The 26,120-nt window shown below is 41.9% G+C and overlaps 1 protein-coding gene across 1 annotated transcript in view; it reads right to left on the bottom strand.

Moving 5' to 3' along the window:
- si:dkey-49n23.1 (semaphorin-3D) overlaps positions 1-26,120 on the bottom strand; it is a 111,431-nt gene that overhangs the window by 41,876 nt on the left and 43,435 nt on the right. Inside the window, exon 2 of the mRNA XM_028574775.1 lies at positions 23,681-23,940. Coding sequence (XP_028430576.1) covers positions 23,681-23,861 — 181 coding nt within the window. The 5' untranslated portion in view covers positions 23,862-23,940. The remainder of the gene's footprint in view (positions 1-23,680; positions 23,941-26,120) is intronic.

The raw sequence follows: 26,120 nt of genomic DNA, 5'->3' as shown, positions 1-26,120 counted from the left end.
AAGTAATATTCAGTTGCTTGTCATATATATAATTTAACCGCTAGATGGGAGAAATTCTTACACAATGTAGCTTTAAGTTAACTCAACCCAAATGCATTTCTTGCATTAAATGTAGCAGATGGCACTTGATGTAGTACCTCTTTTGGTTTCACACAAGTGATGAATGCAAAATATGTCAGTAAAACTTCACTGGATTCAAACTTTGGGCAGTTAATAGATCTGTTACAGTTAGAAAACATGTTTGGCAGTGAATAAGCAGCTGAGGGCTTCATAATAGTGTTCAAACTTCAACAAGACGAATGTTTCAGATACCCTTAGGGGGCTTTCACACCTACTTCATTTGGTCGGACTTTCTGACTTTTCAGTTTGATCCGAACCAAAAATTACAGGTGTGTAACCACGAAGTTTGGTCCTACCAAATGAGGTCGTCTCGGTCCGGATCAGACTGAACAATGGTCCGGTTCGTTTCTAGTGTGAAAGCATTTTTTGGATGGTTCGGACTTCCGGACCAAATACAGGAAGCTCTGGCAGGATATCTTGGTGTTATAAGGGCGGGGAAGCTCCGTTAAGGAACAGCTCAGAGCTTAGTGTGAACGACGAGAGAGAGAGAGAGAGAGAGAGAGAGAGAGAGAGAGAGAGAGAGAGAGAGAGAGGGACGGTGTCAGCGCTCAGAGCAGACAGATGTCGGCTATCAGAGCTGAGAATACATCAGCAGTTTACTTGTTAAGTGGTAGCAAATGAACAGTGGAGGTTTGAGTTTGCAGCTCCTCAAACTCCCAAGTAAAGTTCCCGTATCTCGCTTCTGAACAACGCAACAAATCAGAAAGAGCGGCGGCAGCACGGGGAGAGAGCAGCAGTCAGTTATTAAATCTCTGACGCAGAAAGAGGATATGAGAGGATGAGGAAGCAGGTATACAAACCAATCAGTTACAACTATTGGGAGATAGCGCAGGTGCGTTTAGGGCGTGTACAAATCCACTTTTGCTAGTTTGACGGCGGAAAAATGGGTCCGGGCGCATGGTTCTAAAGGGTTGTACTTAGTGTCTTCATTAATTCATAGGTGTGTTTTGGGCGTAACATGCAATAAACCAATCAGAGATCATCTCCCATTCCCTTTAAAAGCCAGGCGCGTTTGGACCTTGGCGCATTGCTGTTATGATGGAGGATTTGCACCGTAATATTGTTATTTGTAATCCTTTGCATGTTTGTGTGCTGCTGCCTGTGTGTGTGTGTGTATCAAGTATTAGTGTGCGCATACTGTGCATAGGCCTAGGAGCATTTTACTAATTTGCTGTTAAATTAACAATGAAATGCTGCGTTATTGACTTTAGATCAGGTTTATGTTGGTCAATGGCGCGATCACTTCCCGCTGCCTCAAGATAGCAATACGCCCAGAATGCACCTGAACACACCTCCCTGTAAGACCGAAACCAAAACTTACCGGATCAAATGCAAAAGCATAAACCTCGGTGCGGCCTTTGGTTGGGACTTTAGGTGTGAAAGCCCCCTTAGACTGGCTGCTGAGCAAACTAACTTGTATCATCACGAGTAAAAAAAGTATGTCGCAAAGAAACTGAATTGGAGCGTTTAGCTGCTCCTCCTCAATGCGTCCTGCTCCGTGTTGTTTTCCTGGAAACACCAGCGAGGTATCCAGTTACACATAATTCCTGCCGAGGTCTGAAACTCAACTCGTCGGTTTGTTGTTGGAGGGAATTCAGGTAGCGATGTCTCCCTTCTCCTTCTTTCTGTTTAATTGAAAGCACTGTCAGGACACATCCGGGACAAAAACCGCTTCATGTACCTGCCTGTCATCAAAGAGCTAAACTTTAACTATTGACTTTGAAACATTTTCTTCTTTTTCTGGATATGTTTTTATTAAATTCATTCTCTTCCCTTTCGCATTATTAATTTCTGCCTTTTAGGTTCAAGATGTTCTCTTTTTTTAATCCTATTAGAGACCTTTTTGTAACTTTTTTAATATAAATGAAGCCGTTTGTTTGATGAGTCAATGGGGCCAAAATCCAACGCCAACTCTAGCTGCTGGCTTTTAAGCTTTCATTTTTACGTTTGGGTATTTACTTTTAGTCAAAATCATTTTTATTCTCTTCCTTTTTTGCATTTTAATCACAGTTTAATGTGTTCCGTTTTTCCGTCTTTAACTTGTACATTTTAGTATCAAGATGTTCTCTTTAATTTGAATCATATTAAGCACTGGGCCAAAATCAAACTCCAGCTGCTAGCCTGCTAGCCTGCTAGCTGCTAGCTGCAAGCCAGATGTTCGCATGTTTCGGTTGCGGTCGCTCTGTGGAAATGAGCTATGTAAATTCAACTGACTGAATGTTGAATTCCCCCCTATTCCAGGACTGCTCGTGTTTCAACCCCAGTCTAAACACTTCCTGGCCTGGTGTTTGTTTTTCATAGCGGATCCAGTAGCAGGCGGCCAGCTGACGTGGGGATGAAGTCAAGGACGTCGAGCCATTTTGTGTCAGCGAGCCTAAATGTCAGAGTATCAATAACTTACAAGGGCCGTGTGTTTTGCCAGTTAAACGATTACCATCTTCTCCCTTCAACACTTCCCTTCTTCACTTCTTTCAGCTGCTTTCTGTCCTCGATAGCAGACTGTACTTTAAGCCTTGTGTTGATGCTGTGTGCATAAAAGCACATTGGCGTATTTCGTACATCGGATTTGTCGGGTCTTTGTAAGTTATGGTGTGGTCCAGACCTACTCCATCGGTAAAGTGTCCCGAGACAACGTCTGTGATGATTTGACACTATAAAATTAAATTGAAAGTTGAACCACGTTCCAATTTGCCTGACAACCCTGCATTTTTTTTTTCCAGAGCTCTTTGCATCGTTTTTGTTGGTGTGTCCGGGGCTTTGCCGTCTGAAATAATCCCACTCAAACACTCATTTTACCTCTTCACTGACTCCTTCAACCCTCTCCTGCTTTTATTCTGCAGGTCCACACACACCTCTTTCAGGTTCACCGACAAAAACCCAAACTCTGAATTCCTCCTTGAGCCACCCTGTCTTTTATTTCTTTCTTTTCTTCCCTCTTCCCTTAATAAACCTGCAAATGTGGCATCAGACAGAAAGACCACAACCGCTCCTATTCTGCTTTTTCTTCTTTACTTCCACTTTGCCTCTCAGTCATCTTCTCTGAAGAGTCTCAAATCCAAAGAGCTCACTACAGTGACGATCATTATTAACAGGGGTTTCCAGGCAACCAAAAACTGAAGTTAAGGACCACACATACTGGCAGAGGAGAGAGAGAGAGTGGCCCCTTCAACCTGCCAGGATTCAATTATTATGAATGATAGATTAATGAACTTTGTGCGGTGTTTAGCAGTTTTAACAAAAATCTCTCAATCATTCAGTCTTTGATCTATTTTGTTAATCTGGCTATTAAACTATATTTCCACATATCCAGCCATCCTTGTGCAGGAATGGAAGAATACACTCTTGTTCCAAGTTCAGCAGCAATAAAACACTTTGATTTCTGCTCCATTACTTTCCAGACAACACGCCAGAACAGAACATCAGATCATATTCAGCTGCACAAAACTGCTGCTCGGCTCATTTACAGCTCTAATCTTTGTAATTTATTCCCCCTGAAGGGAGTGTGTGATAAAGATTTAGATAAAACTGGAAAACGTTGGTGGGTTTAATCTCCTCTAGCCTGGATGCCAGCAGAACTTGAGGTTGGGAAGTTCGGTCTGCACTTGATCCATTGTGGAGAAACTATGCTCGAACCAGAGCTGTTTGGGACCAATCAAATTGTCAGGGCGGGCTTTATGCGATGATGGACAGATGATCAACAGTAACGTAATCAACCACGTCACCAAAGGGTTGAATTTGTTTACAACAGAGACGGCTGCCGCTGGAGAATTGAGATGTGCAGATCCCGCCATTGCGTCCGTTATAGAAGATATCGACAACGCGTTCATTTTAAAAGAGGAACCGAGAACCGCGTTCAAGGCATTTGTCAATCATAAAGGTGTTTTTGCTGTCCTTCCTACGACATATGTCTCATGCTCCGTTGGAGCAGCCCAATGGAGCAGCATCAGACTCAGATTCTGACTAGAATCTGAGTATGACAACGTCAGGCTAATCATTTACATCTCTAGTCTTTGTAATCGCCCTCCTTTATTGATAAATTGTAGTTATGCTAAGTATTGCAGCCCTGACTGTAATAAGCAACAGACAGCTGTTTGTCTATCAGTCCAAAGTTGCTGCATTACTAACACACAGCCCCCAATTGCACCAAACTCCAGCAAGATTGTACTCCTACACATCAAATGTTTCATATGCTGTATCATGCAATTCAAACCCTGCCACTTATAAAGAAGTCAAGATAAATAAAAAAAAATGTCAAGGATAATGGCCTGACATCATGCGCGTTTTTTAGCCTACAACATTTTTTGTCACATACAGCGAACATCTCCTCACTATGCGCTAGCTGCCTGTCCCCTGAACACACTGTAAAACATCTCCTCACTATCTGCTAGCTGCCTGTCCCCTGAACACACTGTAAAAAACATCTCCTCACTATCTGCTAGCTGCCTGTCCCCTGAACACACTGTAAAAAACATCTCCTCACTATCTGTTAGCTGCCTGTCCCCTGAACACACTGTAAAACATCTCCTCACTATCTGCTAGCTGCCTGTCCCCTGAACACACTGTAAAAAACATCTCCTCACTATCCGCTAGCTGCCTGTCCCCTGAACACACTGTAAAAAAAAACGCGCTCAGGCTCCACAAAGGCCAACAAAAACAAACTGAGCCAACCTGCACCACCAAACATAAACAGTCTTCCAGTGTTCCAGCCAATAACCGACAAGAAGGATTTGGGGGTGGGACGGGATGAGGAGGAGGGAGGGGCGAGCTAGCCTCCGTTTTGTCTGACAACACTTCGGACGTCAACAAGAAGTGACGTCACCCAACATCGCTTAGAGCACCTTTAAACTCTGTTCTCTTTGGGAAACAACAACAACAGACTTCAAGCTAGCAAGCTACACGCTGAAAATATAAAGTTTTGACAAAAATTTGGACGGTGCAACAAGGCAGGCCTGCTTGGTTCTTTCGGGGAATGATTGTTAAGATTTACACAGAATATGTTTAGGGCATTTCCTCTCTAACTGGGACGTTTTGGGACCGATTGGTGGGATTGCTGTGGACGAAGTACACACAGAGATACACTGGTGAGAGCCAAAGAGGTTTAACCATGGATCAGCTCATTTAAATAGCTCACGTTACTGTATTGTGTCAACAGTTAACTTCATTTTATATTGTAAGTGGCGTTTTCTTTTGCGGGGTGCAAATGTTCCACCAAAACAAGTTCCTTCATGAGACTATTTAGCAGAAGACGATTGTGATTGGTTTAGAGAAAAGCAAACAACCCAGAGCGTTTTTTTTTCTCCTATCCCGGAATGTATCTGTGGTGTAGTCGGACCTTACTTCACAGCGCTGTGGAGATTGGTCTGGCTAATGCGATACTTCTTATAAAGAGATTGTAAAATGTCGGTCTACAGCATCTGCACCAGGCAGAGCAGACGGAGCAGCTGGTTCATGTATGAAACTGATGCATTATGTAGCAGATGATTTTTTCCAAAAGAGAGAGAAGACGGATGAGGAGAAATATTATCTGAAGGACAGAGAATGATGACATCTCATAAAATGTCAGCGGTTGCATCATTTCCACACACACAGACACGCTCATCCTTATCATTTTACTGTTTATGTTGAATGTTGGCCTTGGTTCAGTCCTCTGCATTGTATCTAAGACTGCGTGTGTGTGTGCGCGTGTGTGTGTGTGTGTGTGTGTGTGTGTGTGTGCATCTGAACCTCTCTAAAAACAAAAAGGTGATTTCGGTGGTAATTCCTTTTTTTATTAGGATCATTCATCTCTAAATGTCTCTGATCTTTCTCCAGCGAGGCATCAAGATCGCTCCGCGTGTCCTCTTTATTTCAGCCACTCACTTTTGGGCCTCTCGGCTTGGCTCGGCGCTCTACGTAAATCACAGTTAAAGAGTTTCCCTTTGAACCTTGACACAGATAACTGCGGCCACTTAATATATCACGTTTCAGCATTCGGAGGAGACTTTAAACATCGAAAACTGCCTCAGTCAGAGAAATAACCGGCTATTATATCAGCGGTCGGGTCACATTTATTTATCCTTAATTTAACAACTGAAGCCAGCAGCCATTACGGGGCTTGTTGGCAGTTTGAGTTAAAGAAATGGGACAGGCGGATGCATTTGCTTTCAGCTCTAAAGGTCTTTTTCTTATGCAAACATAGACTAAATTGTCTAGCTGCCTAATCCCAATCCTGAACCCATATTTCAACAAAACTCATAAAAAATGACTAAACCTTACAAAAGACAAAGTCTTGGCCTGTTTAATTCATGGACTTCTGGATTTCTTTAAATCTGTCATTTTAACAATAATCTTCAGCTTTTTTTTATTTTTATTTATTTATTTAGCTAAATGCAGTCCTGAAAACGTTAAGAATTACAGGCAATTTTCCAAGTACAGAGGTATTGAAAAGCTTAAAGCAGCACAAACTAAATGTTTAATATTACCAATAGATCAAATGACTATGTGTGATGTAAAAGGAGTTGCTCGATGTGGCCAACAAAGAATTATCACTCGACTTATCACGCGCCTCTTGCACGACGGGTCCAGATATTTCGCCTGCTAGATATCTGGAATGTGAGGAATGCCTCTTGGCTCGGGTCTCGGAACAGTTCACACGTACTGTAGCGCTCAAGCAACAAGTCCTCGGAACCGTACGACAAGATGGGTCATTTATTCCTACCCTGTTATACGACCCACAGGAGCGTTTTCATAAAGTATAGCGCCACTAGCGGTGGCAGGAAATACAACTTCTATCTAAACCAGAGAAGGTTACGGTCGCGGTTTTAAACACGTTGTGTGATAACGTTGTGATATGGTCGCAGGTTGGTTCTGTTTAGGCATCAAAACGACTTAGTTAAGTTGATAAAAAAAGATGGTGGTTTGAGTTCAAATCTGACGTTACTTCACTTCCAAGGTTGGCGTTAAACATGACGTTCGTAGAATTAAAAAGACTGTTTGCTTTTCTTTTCAAACGGTGACATGAACCCAGATCTCCTGGGTGAAAGTCCTGTGTTTGTTTGACTAATCTACCCCCCCCCCAACCTGCCTCCTTACCAGGACATATGACCATAGACAGTGAAATAAATGGACACAGTGACGCCATAGACTTCGACGGAGACCAGTGAAGTCAATTAGAAGTCACTTTTCTGGTGATGGCTGAGCGTTCACCGGAAAAGTTCAAACTGAGCTTGAAGACGTAGATGTGACGTGAGCAACCTGTCTAAAAGTTGGAAGTCTTCTGGTAGCTGTGCCAAGAGAAATCTCAATCATTCCCAATCTTGCAGAGACGGAGGGCGTGACTAGGAGCTGTCCATGAGCGTAGGAGCAGGAGCAAAACGTTGCTGAAATATTTGGTTCCAATGCTTTCATGGACTCTCTATGGGCTTCTCCCTTGACTGTATGCCTGTACAGACTGTATGTCCCCCCGATTGTCTGCGAGCTTCTCCTGACTATACGGTAATTTCTCTACTGTGCGACAGTAAGTCTTGTGGTTATGACCCAATCGTTAGCCTATTTTTATAAAAGCGTCTGCTACGGGGCCATAATGTGAGGTACAAGGTAATGGAGCCTTTTATACATTGTCATGTTACTTTAGAAATAAACAACGGACAAATAGAGTCTTTAAACGCTTCAGATGTAAAGTTATTCGCTGTCAAAGTGACGTCAAAATGAATGGGAGTCAATGGAATGCTAACGGAAGGTGTTGGCTTGTTAGCCTCAGAGTCTCCCCATAGGAGGTACGCTTTCCGGATGCTCGCTTACCCCCTTGCATTTGATGCTCTTATACTTCTGCAACTTACTTCCTGCTTTGCTCCCGTCATAACCACTACGGTAACTAGAGGGCGCTGCCACTAGAAACCTAAATAAAAGTCGTAAACGCCAATTTACGAGTGTCGTTTTTTCCTCTGATCGGAGGCTTTTGTTGAGGAGTTTCAAAAACTATCGGCCGTGTAGTGTGAACTGGGCATTACACAAACGAAAAGATTGGGACTGTACGTTTTGAGAATCGAGAAGAAGTATTCAGCCGAAAACAAACACAGAACTGGGGGCAAATTTATAATTCATGTATTGTGTAACGTAGATTTGCATCCCACCAAACACCTCACCAAACTTTAACCCTTGTATTATCTTCCCTTTGACCGTAAAAAACGTTTTTTCCCTTATCTCAACATTTTTGTTGCTCTTTACAAAGTTTTTTATGACATTTTTGGTCACTATTTTCATTGAAATTGTTTAGCTTTCATCCAATGTCTTTGTCCCTTTTTTGATGTTTTAGTGAGGTTTATGGCTCTATTTTTAACGTTTTAGACACTTTTTCTCCCTACATTTTATCACTTTTTCAATATTTTTGGCACTTTTTCCAAAACATTTTGACGCTTTCTCCACGTGTTTTTGAAGTTTGTTTCCATCGATTGTGTCGGTTTTTCCAACATTTTTTACCCGTACTTCGACTTCTTTTATTTCGGATATGAAAAAAAACTTTGAAATTTGACCCGAAGACAATATGAGGGTTAAAAAGCACATGATGTCACAGCCGTAGCTCAAACATGTGAGGCTGTGACCCACATCAGGAGAAAAGATAAATCCCAGGCTAGAAAATAATAAACATTACAGAGCCGCTGACAGCTGGGAGTCCAGACATCCAAAAGAAACACGAACCCAGTTGCGAGGCTGATTTATCACAACAGGGTCGCTGAGGCCGCGAAGACAAAAACTGCCATCTCGCTGAATAAACTACATCTCGATATACAAACCAGCGCACGGTAGCAGCACGTCAACACGGCAATTATAGTAAAACAGATCAAAGGAGAGAAGAGGAAGTGATCCTGAGGGTTTCATGTGTGTTCCCCCAAAATAAAGACATATTTCCTGTAAAACTCAGTGCTTCCTGTCACAGGGAGGATGCTACCACTCTCGGACTTCCAACATCACCGTGTAGAAGATGGAAACGGGCCAAAAGCCGTTATGATTCGAGCACCCTAACTAGGAATACTAACCAATTATTTAGCGCACTGCAGCTGGAACACAAACCTGCTGGTCCGATGCTTTTGGACACTCAAAGGAGTAATTTAGAAAACTGATAACTTTGTTCCTTATCAGCAAAGTACTGCAATGACGCTCCGGAGATTAAAAAGTGTGCATCAGTGATTTATTTCTGTTATTGCTGCAACATTTACAAAAAAGAGAAGGAAAGGTTTTAGTGTGACCGGAGTAGTACGAGAAAGATTTTTGATTTTGATGGTCAGTTGAACGAATAGACTGTATAAAAGAAGTGGACGTAGCCACCAAACAAAGATCATGTCCTGTGGACCTACACCCTAATGAGGAATACAAAAACAGTGAATTCAAAGTGCTGCAGCTGGAATACAATCCTTTGACACAGAACTACCGAAGGACTGATGCTTGGACAGCAACAGGAGTTCTTTAGAAAACTGATAATTTTGTTCCTTATCAGCAAAGTTATGCAACGCTGCTTTGGAGATTAAAAAGTGATTTGTTTCCATCACCGCAGCAACATTTACAAAACGAGTAGGAGGTATAGCTGGACAGAACAAACACAAGAAACATCTTTTTTCTTGGCTATCATTGTCTGTTGAATTTGGGGTAGGTAGTGGGGCCTCATCCCAATCCTACCGATTTGTCTAGAATACTTTATTATGTATTGGTGTGGCATGAGCGGTTGATTTTAATGGGAATGGCCTCTCTATCCATTTTATTTCTTATCTAGGCTATGGTTATAGATTAATACACTTGACACCACCACAGGAACATTGGTTACATAACCTTAGAAACAAGCATGTGCACATGCATATTTCTAAACCAAAATTCATGGAAAATAATAGAGCTTCTTTTAAACGTATTGGGTAAACACGCGGTGGAACGCTGTCGCCAGCATGCGCTTAACTTAGCTTAGCATCAATGCCTAACCCCAACCAATCGGGCTGCGTCGTAGGGCGGGACTTGCCTAGAAGTTAAGTGGGATCCATACTAACGCGTCACCTGGCGGTGCTCTGTACGCGGCTCATGGTCACCTTTTCTCCAATAAACTTAACGGTCATGTGAAGGGGCATAGGTTTAGTTTCAACATTTGGGGGTGGGGGGGGTCCTCCCCCAAAACCTTTTGATCGTCAAACACCTCATTTCCTCTGTCTGAAATAATTGGAAAACATACAGTGCAAACTTTGATGTAAATTTGCAGCTGAAATCTCACAGCATCTTATAGTTTTAATGTTATACAGGATCACACTGTAAATGGCAATGCATTCTGGGAGAAAATAATAATATTACAGTACTATCTGTGAATGTTACAGATTACAAGTATTTACTGTTAAAATCAATGCATCTTGGGAAAATAAAGGAAAAGGCGGGAATTACACTGCAGCCAGTATATTACGGTAAATTCAAATAATACGGTAAGAAACTGAACGTCTATTTACAGTAGAATACAATATGCATACTACAGAAAAACAGTATTTTATTGGTGAAGCTGCTGCCAGTATATTACTGTAAATATACGGTAAAAAGTCTAACTGCGTAAATTTACTGGTAAGAAGTAGGGCTATGCGAATACCTTGCTCTTCCTCTGTTGGGTTGGTGTTAGATTTTTAATTTTGGGATTCAAATATTTGTTCTTTGTGCGTTTTTTTCCTTCAATGCTGTAATAAAGTTGGATTCAACTTTCGAGAAACGCAACCCTAGGATATGTAACCCTTGGATGATTATTTGTACCTCCTTTCAGGGAAGTGGGTTGTCTTCCATATTATTTGAGGGGGACAAATCTACCTCAAATATTTGGGGGGGGACATATACCCCTGCTTCCCCCCAAAAATCTACGCCTATGGTCACGTGACGAGTAGTCACGGCACTCGCTCATGAACAAACTCGTTCATGAGAACGCAAAGACAGTGATCTTTTTGTTCTTAAGGGTAGAAAGACTCAATGTGGAGACCCCTGCAGGCCTGGGACTACAAATTGGCCCTCAGGTATAATATAAAAACTGATATTAATCTTGTCATCGTACCTGTTTGCCAAGAATCATTTTAAACGTGTTTACACATGCATTGTCTTTCAAGAGAAGACTGTGTAGATTTGGTTTTCTTGTGGCTGGTTAGATGAGAAGAAATGTCTACAAATTATTTGGTTTTTCACTGCACCAAAACTTTCTATCCGATCTCATCAGAGCTCGGTTCATCTGTTAGGAAAAGTTATTATTATATTATCAAAGGAGTTTCCTTCGTTTTGGGAGAATGACTGAGAATGCAATATGCACACACGCGTGCACACAGCACGCACAGGACTGTGTGTAATTCTAAAAAGGACAAATGAGGACATATTTTATTAAGGAGTCCTCAGAGACTCTCAGACCACACTGGAATCTTTCTTTTCTTCCTCGTGTCATGCTGCTCATGGGAAGAAACAACAGAGAGGTTGACGAACTCGGCTCATTAACTGACATCACTGCAGGAATGTAGCCTGGATGTTAGATTTATCCTGAAATCCAGTGCTTGAAGTGAAAAAAAAAAAAAACACAATTTATTTATTGTTATTTATTAACAACATAAATGTATGCATTTATTTAAACAAGTGTGTGTGTGTGTGTGTGTGTGTGTGTGTGTGTGTGTGTGTGTCTGTGTCTTGACAGCTTTAGTCCCCTCTCTGTCTGGCCAGCAAGTGATGCTGCTACATGTTTTGCATACCAGTTTTTTATCTTTAAAAACGAGCCAGCTGTTCGTGGAGCAAAATAATACATCATTTGGTCCCTTGGCCAACAGTCGGGCCATCACCATGTGTCTCGTTACTCACGTTATTGTTGACGTCGGAGTCATTGACTAAGCTAACGTTAAGGTCGGTAGCTGCAGACTCCTCATCAACGCTAGCTGTCCCGCTCACATCAACGCTGACGTTAGTTTGAAGCTCATGAACCGTACCTGATGTTTCTGGTTGGACGTGGACCTCTGCTGACGTGTCTGGCTCTGGCACACGCCTTCTTTTAGTACCTTTCTGAAGCCAGGCTAACATAACAACTTACAAACTCGACACATTTAGTTTTAATTTCTATTTTTTTCAGCAGGGAACAATCTGTTACGGTCAGGCTGCAGGCATCAGACAGCTTTTCCGAACTACCGTCCGTAGCTACAACAAACTTCTGATAGGGTGGGCCGACTGCTTGCCTTTTACGTGATTCGTCAAGATCTGAGGTAAGTCCCGTAGTGCCCTCTGGGTAGTGAAGTTTATGTAACGTTAGGGTCAATCTCTCTGACACTGACGCTTTCTCTGTCAGCGGTAGAGTACCGGCTACATGCGAGAAGTAGCGGTACGCAAGAAAAAGTGCAGGTACGCTTAAGAGTAAAATGTAGAAGTGCCGGTACTGCGTACCGGTGAGAACCAGAGACGCCATGCATCAAGAACCATTCGGGGTTTTAAGTCTGCGACTTTACGTTGAGCAGAGATTCTCTCCAGAGATTAAGCCTCACGCAGGAACATGTTCAGATTATTTTTCTAATTCTTTCTTACTTTTTCTGTCAGGTTTGTATGATGAGCGTTTCTACAAACTTACAAACTCTCTTAACTGCACAAACTCGCTCTAAATCACTCGAACGTGCCACTTCAGAACGAGCAGAACGATGCATTTCAAGTGTCGCACGCACAAACACACACACACACACACACACACACACACACACACACACACTCTTAAAGAGGTTGAAGTGTTACAGAGTGTTGGGTAAACACCTGGGGTGAAACAGAGCGAGGTGTTAAAGTAAGTCAAGTAGAACTGAGTGAGTGTGTGTGTGTTTTTGTGTGTGTGTGTGTGTGTGTGTGTGTGTGTGTGTGTGTGTGTTTTCTTTGAACCTGCTGAACCCCTGACGAAAGAGCATCAGTAAGGTAAAAAACTCTAACTTCTGACCCCAAAAACTGAAGCTGACATTGTGAGAACTATAGCATATGAAAACCTCCCTGCAGGTAATCACAGTCTGTCTGTGTGTGTGTGTGTGTGTGTGTGTGTGTGTGTGTGTGTGTGTGTTTGTGTGTGGGTGTGATGTAAACCATGCTATTAGTACATGTAGTTCATCTAACTACAAGCTGTAATCTCTAACTATCGTCTCTTATCTGGTACCCAGTTAAAGATCGAGGGCGTCTGTCAGCTTCCAACTGTGCAACGTTAACCAGTGTCAGTGTGTGTGAGTGTCTGTGTGTGTGTGTCTGTTTGTGTGTGTGTGTGTGTGTGTGTGTGTGTGTGTGTGTGTGTGTGTGTCTCCATATGGTATGCAACACAAGCAGAGCAAACCAAATAAATTACAGTAATAACAACAACTAAAAAAAAACAGAACCGGATTTTCCCAGTCGGGAACTCATTTTTCAGATTATTCCACCGCCACGTGAATGCAGCACATACAGTATGCCTTATTTCACAATGCTGACAAAAATAATGAGCGTGTCCGCCCCTGTGATTCACTGATGCACTTGGCTAATGGGTTCTTCCTTGGCACCATGCTACAATCATTTAACCAAGTTGCACGAAAATATGGCCAGTAGTTTTTATGCAATCCTGCTGACGGACAAACAATCAAAACAACACATCCCAAAAACTCACTTCCTATTTCTTTTCTCCACACACACACACACACACACACACACACACACTAGTTTGTGTCACTATCTTTGTGGGGACCCGTCATTGACATAATGCATTCCCTAGCCCCTTACCCTAACCTTAACCATCATAACTAAATGCCTAACCCTAACCCTAACCCTCACCCTAACCATAACCTAATTCTAAACCTAATCCTAATCCTAAAACCAAGTCTTAACCCTCAAACAGCCCTTTAAACTTGTGGGGTCCAGCATTTTGGGCCCACAAAGCTGTCCGGACCCCACAAGTAAACTGTATTCCTGGCTTTTGGACCCCACGAATGTAGTTAAACAAGAACACACACACACACACACACACCGTTTTAATTAACAGCAGTCTCCCTCTCTAACCTTCCTCCGCGGTTCTGTTTCGTCTCAGGTGGTTGACAGGTTCATTAACCTCAGGAAACCCTTCTGCCCGATATGTCATCCCTCCCTCCCTCCCTCCCTCCCTTCTTCCTTCCTACCTTTCTAGCTCTTATTTTCTTTCCTTGCCTCCTTTATTGACGCCTAACCCTCCCAAAAAAAAAATCTTTTTTCCCCCCACTTCTCATTTATCTGTCATTAAGTTTGTCTCCTTTAGTTTTGTCTTCTCATCTTTCCTCGGCCTTCTGCGATCTGCCGTTCCCCCCCTCCCCTCGTCCTCCCATAACTCAGCCTCTTATAATCACAGAGGGGTCAGAGGTCAAGGTTCACTGCATGACACCACAAGGTACGGGCAACACCTCCTGGGAGGCTGCACTGAACACACACACACACACACACACACACACACACACACACACACACACACACACACACACACACACACAACAGTACGATTGAGTATAACCTCTTCATTTTTCTATCTCTTATGGTTTTCTTACTCTCTCTCTGGGTCTCGCACACACACACACACACACACACACACACACACACACACACACACACACACACACACACACACACACACACACACACACACACACACACACACAGCAACTAAAGACTATTTTCATTCTGGATGAATGGATTAGTTGTTTTGGTCTCTAATGTCAGAAAATGGTGAAAAATGTGGATCAGTGTTTCCCAAAAAGCCCAAGATGAAGTCCTCACATGAGGAAGAAAGAAACTAGAAAATGTCAAAAATGATAATTGGATATTAGTTCATACGTAAAGTACAAGAGTCTGCCAGTTTAAGTTTTTATATCCGTCTGAGTGAGCAGCTATCAAAGTAGTGTGTGTGTGTGTGTGTGTGTGTGTGTGTGTGTGTGTGTGTGTGTGTGTGTGTGTGTGTGTGTGTGTGTGTGTGTGTGTGTTTTTACAAATTTCCCATCCCACAGTCCCGCATGAGGTCAGCATGTTTTTGTTGGATTTATTCCACGAGCGTCAAAAAATAACAGGAGGTAAAACTCTTTGTCAAAGAAGTTAAATCTAGTCTAACCCTGAAAGAATAAACCAGTTATGAACATCCTGGAGTTATTCTGCATGACAATAATCACATTCTTAAGCCTAGATGTCTGTATTTAAAATTGCTGACTGGCGTTGGTTTTAACTCTCCCTCAGCGCCAGACGGGCGGAGACACAGAGCACACAAGATTTGACAACTACTGGAAAGTTGAAAGGTTAACATATACTGTATATATCATAGGTGGTTAGGAGAAGAGACAACCTGTTCAAAATGAACTGTTTACTCACGCTGATCTGCCGCTCCACCAGATTCTACAGATGATTTTTTATAACCTCTTACTTCTGATGAATAACATGGGCTCAGCAGCGTTTCCTAATATTCAGTTTCCACATGTTCAGAAGTGCACCTGAACATGTGGTGTGTTAACTCTGTGATCAAATTTTTATTTAGGATTTCTTTCACGTGAAGTTGACAGGCAGAGAACGTGTGCTTTCCCGACATTGTTTGTGTCAGTGTGTGTGTGTGTGTGTGTGTGTGTGTGTGTGTGTGTGTGTGTGTGTGTGTGTGTTTTGTGTGTGTGTGTGTGTGTGTGTTGTTAAAAACAGGTAAAAATCTCTCCTTTAAAACACATGTTATATGCCCCTCCATCTCCCCTCTGTCTTTGTCTGTTTACATTTGGGACACACACACACACACACACACACACACACACACACACACACACACACACACACACACACACACACACACACAGACACACACACTCCGTGATCAGGTTAAAGGCTAACAGTGTGTCTCCCTACAGGATGAGAGCTGGTCTCTGTGGATTCCTGCTCAGGTCAGACACTGGGTCAGCTGTGACGTACACACACTTTCCCTGTGTGTGTGTGTGTGTGTGTGTGTGTGTGTGTGTGTGTGTGTGTGTGTGTGTGTGTGTGTTCATTGCCCCTGAAGCTCATGTCTGAGTATCTACCTTATAAAATCTTAATAGTCTCTCTAATGTTGATCCTGCAGCTACAAACGCAGCAAGAGAATCACGTCTTATTCATTAAGTGGAGTTCACTGCCTCACTTTACTGCTACTGTTAGAAATCGCACACACACACACACACACACACACACACACACACACACACACACACACACACACACACACACACACACACACACACACACAGTGGTATGACATTATGAGATATGCTCCAGAATGAAAAAGTATTTGGGGAGAATGGAAAGAAAGGAGGTTACCCGCTCTCGAGGGAAAACAATTACAGGAAGAAAGAAGATAAATCACCGTATTTGAAAGGTGTAAAAGGAAACCATAACTTCTCCTCGGTTCATCATAGAAACCTGTGTTGCACAACTTTTTTCCACATAACTCTGGATTAAATTCCCAGATAAAGATTGATAGATAGAGTCTTAGATTGGACTGGCAGATAGAAGATGCCACATATGTCATGGAAGTGTGTGTAACCTGATTTATGAGACATCAGGAATTTTCCATTTCATGTAATTCAAATAGTAGGCCTAATTCAAACGTTACCCTGTAATTTCAAGTTGAATTATTGTTTGAATTGTGTAAATGTTTAGTTATTTGCAAAATGACCTCCTCCTTCTAAAACTACAATCTACAGTTTAAGACTAGGTTTGCTCTGACAGACCTACCTCCACAGTGCTGCGGAGGAGGGTCTGGCTATTCCACTCAGCATTCTGGGATGGGAGAAAAACGTGCTCTGGTTTATTGGGATTTCTTTAAACCACTCCCAATCGTCTTGGGCGGTGCTAAGGGCCGGACGGAGACACAGTGCCTCTGCAAAATAGCCTTGGGAAGGAACTGGTTTTGGTGGAACATGTGTATGTTCAAAAGTAGTTTTAGTCGTGCAACAGAAAACTCAGATTGGACAGATAGTCTAGCTAGCTGTCTGGATTTACCCTGCAGAGATCTGAGGAGCAGTTAACCATAGTCCTCAGAAATCCACCGGAGGTTAGAACGCCAACACAAAGAAAGAGGAAGGAGACGGACATAGGGCCGAAAAGAGGGACATCCGGCAGAATTTCCGGCAGCAACGGAGCAATCCCAGAAGTGGAACATCGTGGATATAGACTAGAAACTGACACAACACCATTTTCTGGCAACTGTATTCACTGCGGTCAATCTGGTTTTATAACATTTGTCCAAATTATATCACTTTACTTGAGGTCAAGGCTATTATTCATGATACCTTTATAAAGGCTCCACGACAAGTAATGTAAAAACCAACCTCTTAAAGGTGCCGTAGGTAGGATTGTGAAGATCCAGGATTTAGCCAAAAAAAAGCACTACCGGCTGTAGGTGGTGCCAGAGAAGCCGGATTATTTTTTTAATGATCTGCTTCATGTAGTTCTACTGGAACATAGGGTCAGTTTCAGCAAATATGACAGAAAGGTAGTTTTATAAGGCTTACCTACTGCACCTTTAATGATAGTTTAATGTAATGTTAACTCATAAAGCTTAATAGTTTTTTAAAGTTTGATAACTATGACATATGTATGAGAGGTGATGTTGTCTTCATTACTGCCAAGTTGTCATAACAAAGTCAATCGCAAACAATGCTAACTTAGCATTGAAATTGTCATAATTCACAGAATGTCACTTAAACTACAATCTAAAAAATAATCCTTATTCCAAACCTCTACAACCTTCAGAAAAAAAGTTTTAACAAAAAAACATTTAAACCCCGCCCACAACCACAATAATATTGGATTTTTGCCTGCTTCCTAACATTGGATGCAGAAGACTTTACAGTTTTCCCATAGCTTTAATTCCAAACGTTTCCAGCCCTAACCCTTAATTACAATAGTCTTATGCACACTCCTTCAAGTAAAGGGTTACCAAAATGACATTTTTGGCCCTATTTTAACGATCTAAGCGCGCGGCGTGAAGCGCATGGTGCAGATGTGTTTAGGGCGTGTCCAAATCAACTTTTTCCGTGCGCATGGTTCTAAAGGGTTGTACTTAGTGTCTTCATTAATCAGAGGTGTGTTTTGGGTGTAACATACAATAAACCAATCAGAGATCATCTCCCATTCCCTTCAAAGCCAGGCGCGTTTGGACCTTGGAGCATCGCTATTATGTGTAATCTTTTGCAAGTATGTGTGCTGCTGTGCATCCCTGTGTGTGTAACAAGCATAGTTTGTGCGCGCTGTGCATAAGCCTAGGAGCATTTTACTAATTTGCTGTTAAAATAACAATGAAATGCTGCGTTATTGACTTTAGACCAGGTTTTTGCTGGTCAATGGCGCGATCACTTCCCACTGCCTCAAGATAGCAAAATGCCCAGAATGCACCTGAACACACCTCCCTGTAAGACCAGCACGCCCATGGGAGCACAGATGGACACAGGTGCGTTTGCTATTTAAACGACGCGGGCGCTGGACGGGAAACTGACAACTGGGTCGGTCTTAAACTAGCAAAGACACTTGCATCGGGTGCAAGATTCCCTTCGCCTTTTAGTACTTTCAGGGCATGACCCAAACTTTGTCTTTTTTTTCACCCATTGTATCACTAGCATTCATGCAGAATGTGTTTGACTTCTATAATCCCGTCACGTCATTAGCAACTATTCCCGGACCCCGCCCTCGCACTTGGACACAACTTGTAAAGCTCAACACAGTCGCTGCTTCAGTAATTCCATTCATCCATCCACTCATTCATTCATTCAGCGGACTGCTCACTCCACAAACATCTCACTAACCGCCTCACAATGAAACCAGCCTCCCTGAACTAATTGCTGCTGGATAGGAAGCAGCTGTTGGCTTTGCTGGTGTTGCTGGTTGCCAAGCGGGAAGCAAGCATTCGGAAAGAAAAGGTGTTTCTAAGTGACTGGACGTGGGTGTGAAGTGCTCTGCTCTCATGGTGAAGTGACATTTTTGTTTATATTTATAATTCAAACACATTTATCTTATATTTTGTTTTGGATGAGAACAGCTTTTTTATGATGTAAAACACGTCTAATATGTTTTAGCTTTTGGTAGCAACAGCCTACTTTTTCTATGTTGCACTTTTACAGCAATTGCTTTTTTCCCGCAGGTTAAAAAGCAAATAGAGATACTGTAAAAGGCCAAGACACACCAACCTGATATCACAGAACTATTGGCTACAAAAGCCAACTGTTGAGTCGCCTCACGTCATGTTTGTCTTGGCCAAAAAGTTGCACTTTAACACACCGCAACGACTACAGCCAACGGAAAACTAGCACAAACGTTCTGCACCTGTGTGAGAGGAAATCCCTCTCCGTACCAGCAGGTGGCGGTAGTCTATTTGTCATTCAGAAAGGGAAACCGAATCGCTCGTTGTTTGCCTCCATAACTCACTGAAGGGAAACATGCTGCCACACGGTGACTTCAGGAAGGTAGGAGGATTTTCCAGTTCTGTGGTTTCGCCGTGACCGTGATGCCTGAAATAGAGCAGCTGCAGGCTACTGCTAAGATAACGTTACCCTGTGTCTTTAGCTGTATGCTAGGTTTATAATTGTAATTTGAGATTGTACCAGAATAGGTTTACATGGTTTCATTTTCAAAAAACACCATATTTTAGTTGTACTGCACATTGCTGCAGCTCCTCTTTTCACCCTGTGTGTTCAGGTCTCTGTTTTAGCTACAGAGTGAGACATCTAAACTTCTAGTAGGATCTTTGTAGTCAGTCGCACATGCTCAGTAGCTAGGTAAGGACTACATGAGCTAGCTAGCTGTTTCTCCAACTTCGGCCTGTACAAGGCAGGATTAGCTGGGAGACTTCTTCTAAACCAGGGCGCTCTTCTAACTTTGCGTGGAATACCTGCAGAACAGGGACATGGAAGTAGTTCTATACAATTAATTTTGTAGATTAGGGTGAATTTGTGTGTGTTGTAGCAGTGTTTTGCCATTGATTTTGACCAGCTCACACGGAGACTGAAGGCAGGACACATTCAGAAACCGTATCTTACTCAGAACAGCATGGATGTTTTGTTTTCAAAGTTTGTATGTGTGTTGAAGCACCAGAGACACAAAATAACACCCCCAAAATAACACCCCCAAATTTTTTCATAATATGGGCACTTTAATTTATCAGCTGGCCCCCATGGTCGCTAAGACGTCACATAATCCGTTGCTCTGATTGGTTGTAGCTCTATCCAATCGAGTGCGGAGGCATTTTCTTTCCTGGTTGGGTTGAAACACGCCCCATAATCCCAGCCCAGTGGAGCAGTATCGGACTCCTATTCTGACTAGAATCAGAGTATGACCATGTCAGGCTAGGATATCATTGTTATATCTAGTAACATGAGAGAGTGAAGAATATAACAAGAAGTGTGACCTAAACTAACCTTACATCTATCATTTATCTAATGTGAGGCTGTTTTAAACTTTTATGAGCACCATAACACTCATCAACACAGCATCACCTCCCATGTTGTTAATCTGTTCATCTCCATCTTTATTCTTCCCTGCTGTTCCTGTGAAGTGTTTAACTGTAGAAAAGACCATCTGCAGCTGACATTAACAGAAGACCTCAGAGCACACAGAGCTTTCTCAAACCGAAAAGAAAAAGTACTTTTTACAGCATGTTTGGAGGACGTTTCTATGGTTACAACATCCACCAGATTGCTTTGAAAGCTGCGTCAAGGAGACATGACTTCATTGACGTTTATGACATTGTTATGAAGTTCTCTCCGGCTCTGAAAGCGATATGTCCGCTGAGAAAAACCTGTAACTGCACACAGACTTTAAAATCAGACATCACGACAGCAGGAAAACGACCCAACGCTTCACTTTCATCAGTAACTTAATCAGGTTATGACTGAGCTTTGTGTCACAAGTCGGCATGTTATTAACTGATAGGCACCCAACCAATAAGTGAGGTAAGGAACAAATGTATTAAAGACGCACATTCTCGTGTGGTTTTCACAGATATCGTCTCTTCTCCCTTTGGAGAAACTGACTTCTGAACTCAGTCATAATTCTGACAGATTCTGGAGACTTTGGAGACCACTGCATTCCTTCCCTCAGAGACTCTGAAGTCACTGGGTTTGGTTTAATCTTGTACAGTACTAGTTAGTTTGTTATTTTATATATATATATATATATACACTACCGGTCAAAAGTCTGGGGTCACTTATAAATTTCCATTCCACTCCATTCCAGACAGAATCTCCAGCTGAGATCAGTTGCATTGTTTTTTTAATCAGAACAGCAGTTTTCAGATTACATTATGTGCTTACATAATTGCTAAAGGGTTCTCAACTGTTGTAGAAAGAAGTGGCTGAAGAAATGCTTGAAATCCATGTTTTTTGGTCTAAACGTCATACTCAAATTAAAAGTGGTACAGCTCCCATATACTTTAACACTCAGGGGTGTGCCTGATATTATTGGAAAGGAAACATCCTCAAGTTTTTGTTACAAGTGTCAGGGCAATTCTAGGCCTTACTGACACAGAGTTACAGAGGCTAGAATGGAGGTGTTTTATTTCCGTCCAAGTCATACATCTGTAAAGTGATTAGAATACACTGCTGTAAACACATTTGACAGGTGACAGACGCCACAGGGCATTAGCCACATGTCTCAGCTTACTACAGAAACAATCCAGACACCAAAAGACTCCAAAAATGGATTTTATATGATTTCTTTCTACAGATATGTCTGTGCGTTTTTTTATTTCCATTTGAAAAGTGCAAAGAAAAAAGCCCAAAAACTACAAAATACAACAATTCTCAAATACACAAACACACCCACATCAATCACCTTTCCAATGATATCAGGCACACCCCTGAGTGTCAAAGTATATGGGAGCTGTACCACTTTTAATTTGGGTATGACGTTTAGACCAAAAAACATGGATTTCAAGCATTTCTTCAGCCACTTCTTTCTACAACAGTCGAGAACCCTTTTGCAGTTATGTAATCTGAAAACTGCTGCTCTGATTAAAAAAAACAATGCAACTGATCTCAGCTGGTATTTGGTCTGTAATGGAAATTTATAAGTGACCCCAAACATTTGACCAGTAGTGTATATATATTTGTTTTTTTCCATACTTCTTTGAACTTAGTTTGAAGACGGTGTCTGCTGTTCGGTTTGGGTGGCATTTTTCTGTTGTAGGTTTTTGTGTATACATAATATGTACAGTATATATACTTTTTTCTGTTTTTGGTGTCTCTCTTAAACTTAAATAAAAAAAAAAAAAGGTGCACGTTCTCGTGTGAAAATAGTCAAGAAAGCAAATACATAATGGTAGACAGACGGACAAGTTCTGTCTCTACCGCTGGTTTCTCTTCTCTCTCTCTCTCTCTCTCTCTCTCTCTCTCTCTCGCTAAGCTGAGCACAAACAGCCTGAAAAGCTCCACCATTTAATGACCAAAATCGATCTTAAAAGCACCCTTACGTTCGGAATACTTGCGTGTTTACCCGAAAGCTCAGAGGAAAGCTCTGACGAACGACGTTCGTGATTAATGTTGCTCTTTAAATGGGGCGCTAAACATATAAATCAGGCATAAAGTGTTTAAACGGGTGACGTCATGAAAAAAGGCAATATGAAATACATCAACCGTAGACGGAAGAATGAAACTCAATCTGTCATGTTTGTGTTCAGAGGAGTGGACGTGGAGAAAGAAAGCTCTTTTCAAACTGAGAAGACAAACACTTGGTTTCTATTGATGAAGGAAAGAACTAGAAGAAGAAAGAACAGTTTTGTCTGTAGTCATTAAATCTATACTTCATCTAACAATGTGCCACTCAAACCATTCTGCTATTTTAGCATGAAATCTTTTTTAGGGCTGTCAATTGATTAGAATATTTGGTAACACTTTACTTGAAGGTATCGACATAATCGTGACATGACACTGTCATAACTATGACATGACACTGTCAAGAATGTGTCATAAATGTGAACGTTTATGACTTCTGTCATTAAGTGTCAGTCGGTTTTTGTTATGACAATTTATTATTATTGGGTTGTCTTGATTATGACAAGTTGACATTAATCAAAAGTGACATTACCAGAAGTTGTCTTGGTCATGACAAGTTGACATTAAATTTGTTTTGGGATGTCTTTGTAATGACAACTTGACATTAACCAGGATGACATTACCAGAAGATGTCTTTGTCATGACAACTTGACATAATGTCATCCTGTTTAATGTCAAGTTGTCATTACAAAGACATCCCAAACTAATTTCATGTCAACTTGTCATGACCAAGACAACTTCTGGTAATGTCACTTTGATTATGTCAAGTTTTCATGACAAAAACCAAATGACACTTAATGACAGAAGTCATAAAACATTCATGACTTGTTTACAATGTTTATGTTCATGACAGTGTCATGTCACAATTAAGTGTTACCGAATATTTAATTGTGCATGAGTGTCCTAGTTAACTCGCGATTAATAACAAAAGGGTTGTACTTAGTGTCTAAATGAATTCATCGGTGTGTTTTGGGCTTAACGTGCTGCCATGTTGCTCCTGGACTTGTTTAGAACAGTTTGTTCTCGTCTCTGGATGTGTTTCCTACCTGAGTGGGAGAGCTGCAGCCGTGGCCCCGTTTGCCTCCAGGCTTTGGCATCTGGAGCGGCGCTGGACTCGGCCGGCTGCAGCCACAGAAGCGGGACGACCAACAGAAAGAGCATGTGAGGAGACTTCAGCCCTCCTCCTCCTCCTCCTCCTGATGCTGCCTGCAGAACAAGCACTGTCATCTCTGACTGATCTTCACCGACTTACAGAGAAAGATGGATGTAATCCGAACCAACCGGTCACATCACAGTCTGCAGCTGACTGGAGGAGAGAATACAGAGAGAGGGAGAGAGAGTCTCATTAAATGTGTTATAAAACATTGAACAGGAGTTCTTTTGGCCGCTCTAGCACAACATCCAGACGTCCCATTTATAAAACATTGCTAAAAAGGAGCACACCCATGCACATACGCAGAGACAGAGCGCGTAAGTAAATGAGACGGACAGAGAAAGAGAGAGCCCAGAGCTCCAGTTAGACCATAAACAATGTGACAGATTCTCAGAGAGCGTGCTGCAACACAACCTGAACATTTACAAGAACATTACTGTCACGAGAGTGAAACTACAGTATGACTTCTATCGTAAAAACACGCGACATTTTGTGGTTGTTTTTGGACTCATTGAGGGCGTTTGGCATCCATCTGTAGTCATTCTCTTCCCTTTGGAGTCATTTTGCATCTATTTGTGATGGTTTTTGTCACTTTGAGCACGTTTGATGTCCATTTGCTTCCCTTTGGAGTCGATTTGGACATTTTGTGTCTCTTTTTTTTTTAAGATTATTTTTGGGGCATTTTAGGCCTTTATTTTTACAGCTGACAGCTGTAGACATGAAAGGGGGGGGAGAGGGGAAATGACATGCTGCAAAGGGCTGCAGAGCGGAGTCGAACTCCTGGCCGCTGCGTCGAGGAGTAAACCGCTATATATTGGCGCTTGCTGTACCAGGTGAGCTAGCCAGGCGCCCAGTTTTGTGTCTCTTTGTGGTAGTTTTGCATCTCTCTGTAGACTTTTAGCTTCCCTTTGGAGTTATTTTGCCTCTATTTCTGATTGTTTTTGTCTCTTTGAGCACGCTTTGCATGCCTTTGCATCCCTTTGGAGTCGTTTTGTGGTAGTTTTGTGTCTCTTTTTGGTAGTTTTGTGTCTTTTTCCGTCTCTTTGATGGGGTTTCGCATCTATCTGTAGTAATTTTGCGTCTCTTTGTGGACGTTTTCCAGTGAGAGAGTCAGACAGAGAAAGAGAGAGCCCAGAGCTCCGGTTAGAACATAAACAATGTGACAGATTCAACACAGCCTGAACATTTACATCACAAGAGTGTGTATCATAAAAAACATTAGATGATACCAGATACATTTTATCTTGTTATGTGGAGTCAGACTGCTGAATAAACATTAAAGCACTTATTTTCCAAAACAATGATAATTCTGATACTCAAAGATAATTAAATTTCAAACTCCAACTGGGGCCGATATGTTTCGGGAGATAAACAATCCCAACATCGAGTCTAATCGAATCACTGCACATTAGCAGAGCAAACGAACCAAAGAACATAGTTCGGCTTTTTTGGATTTTTTCCATCCAAACGTTGGATGTGTTATTAGCAGGCTAGCGAGCACCTGAATAAATCCCTCGTAGACAGGAACTATATGTGCAGCTAGAACTGGGTGTGGTAATGTGGGAACGTAGTTCACAAGGGGAACGGGTCAATTCATCATTTTGTAGCGTTTACTGTTGCAGGGGCTGGCTGATTCTGAGTGTTTAGTTTGAGAAATGTGAGGAGAAAGTACCTGCTGAGAGAGGAAAGACAGTTAGCTTGTTGGCTAACTTGACTGCTGAACTTTTAAGTGCTCTTAAAAAGGTCCCATGACATGACAAGGCATAGGCCTTAGTGGTCCCCTAATACTGTATCTGAAGTCTCTTTTATATAGGCCTTAGTGGTCCCCTAATACTGTATCTGAAGTCTCTTTTATATAGACCTTAGTGGTCCCCTAATACTGTATCTGAAGTCTCTTTTATATAGACCTTAGTGGTCCCCTAATACTGTATCTGAAGTCTCTTTTATATAGGCCTTAGTGGTCCCCTAATACTGTATCTGAAGTCTCTTTTATAGAGACCTTAGTGGTCCCCTAATACTGTATCTGAAGTCTCTTTATAGGCCTTAGTGGTCCCCTAATACTGTATCTGAAGTCTCTTTTATATAGACCTTAGTGGTCCCCTAATACTGTATCTGAAGTCTCTTTTATATAGACCTTAGTGGTCCCCTAATACTGTATCTGAAGTCTCTTTTATATAGACCTTAGTGGTCCCCTAATACTGTATCTGAAGTCTCTTTATAGGCCTTAGTGGTCCCCTAATACTGTATCTGAAGTCTCTTTTATAGAGACCTTAGTGGTCCCCTAATACTGTATCTGAAGTCTCTTTATAGGCCTTAGTGGTCCCCTAATACTG

This window comes from Perca flavescens, chromosome 4, assembly GCF_004354835.1.
Source record: "Perca flavescens isolate YP-PL-M2 chromosome 4, PFLA_1.0, whole genome shotgun sequence".
Classification (NCBI taxonomy): domain Eukaryota; kingdom Metazoa; phylum Chordata; class Actinopteri; order Perciformes; family Percidae; genus Perca; species Perca flavescens.
Note: the sequence above shows the minus strand (reverse complement) of the source record. Positions and strands in the feature narration are given on the sequence as shown.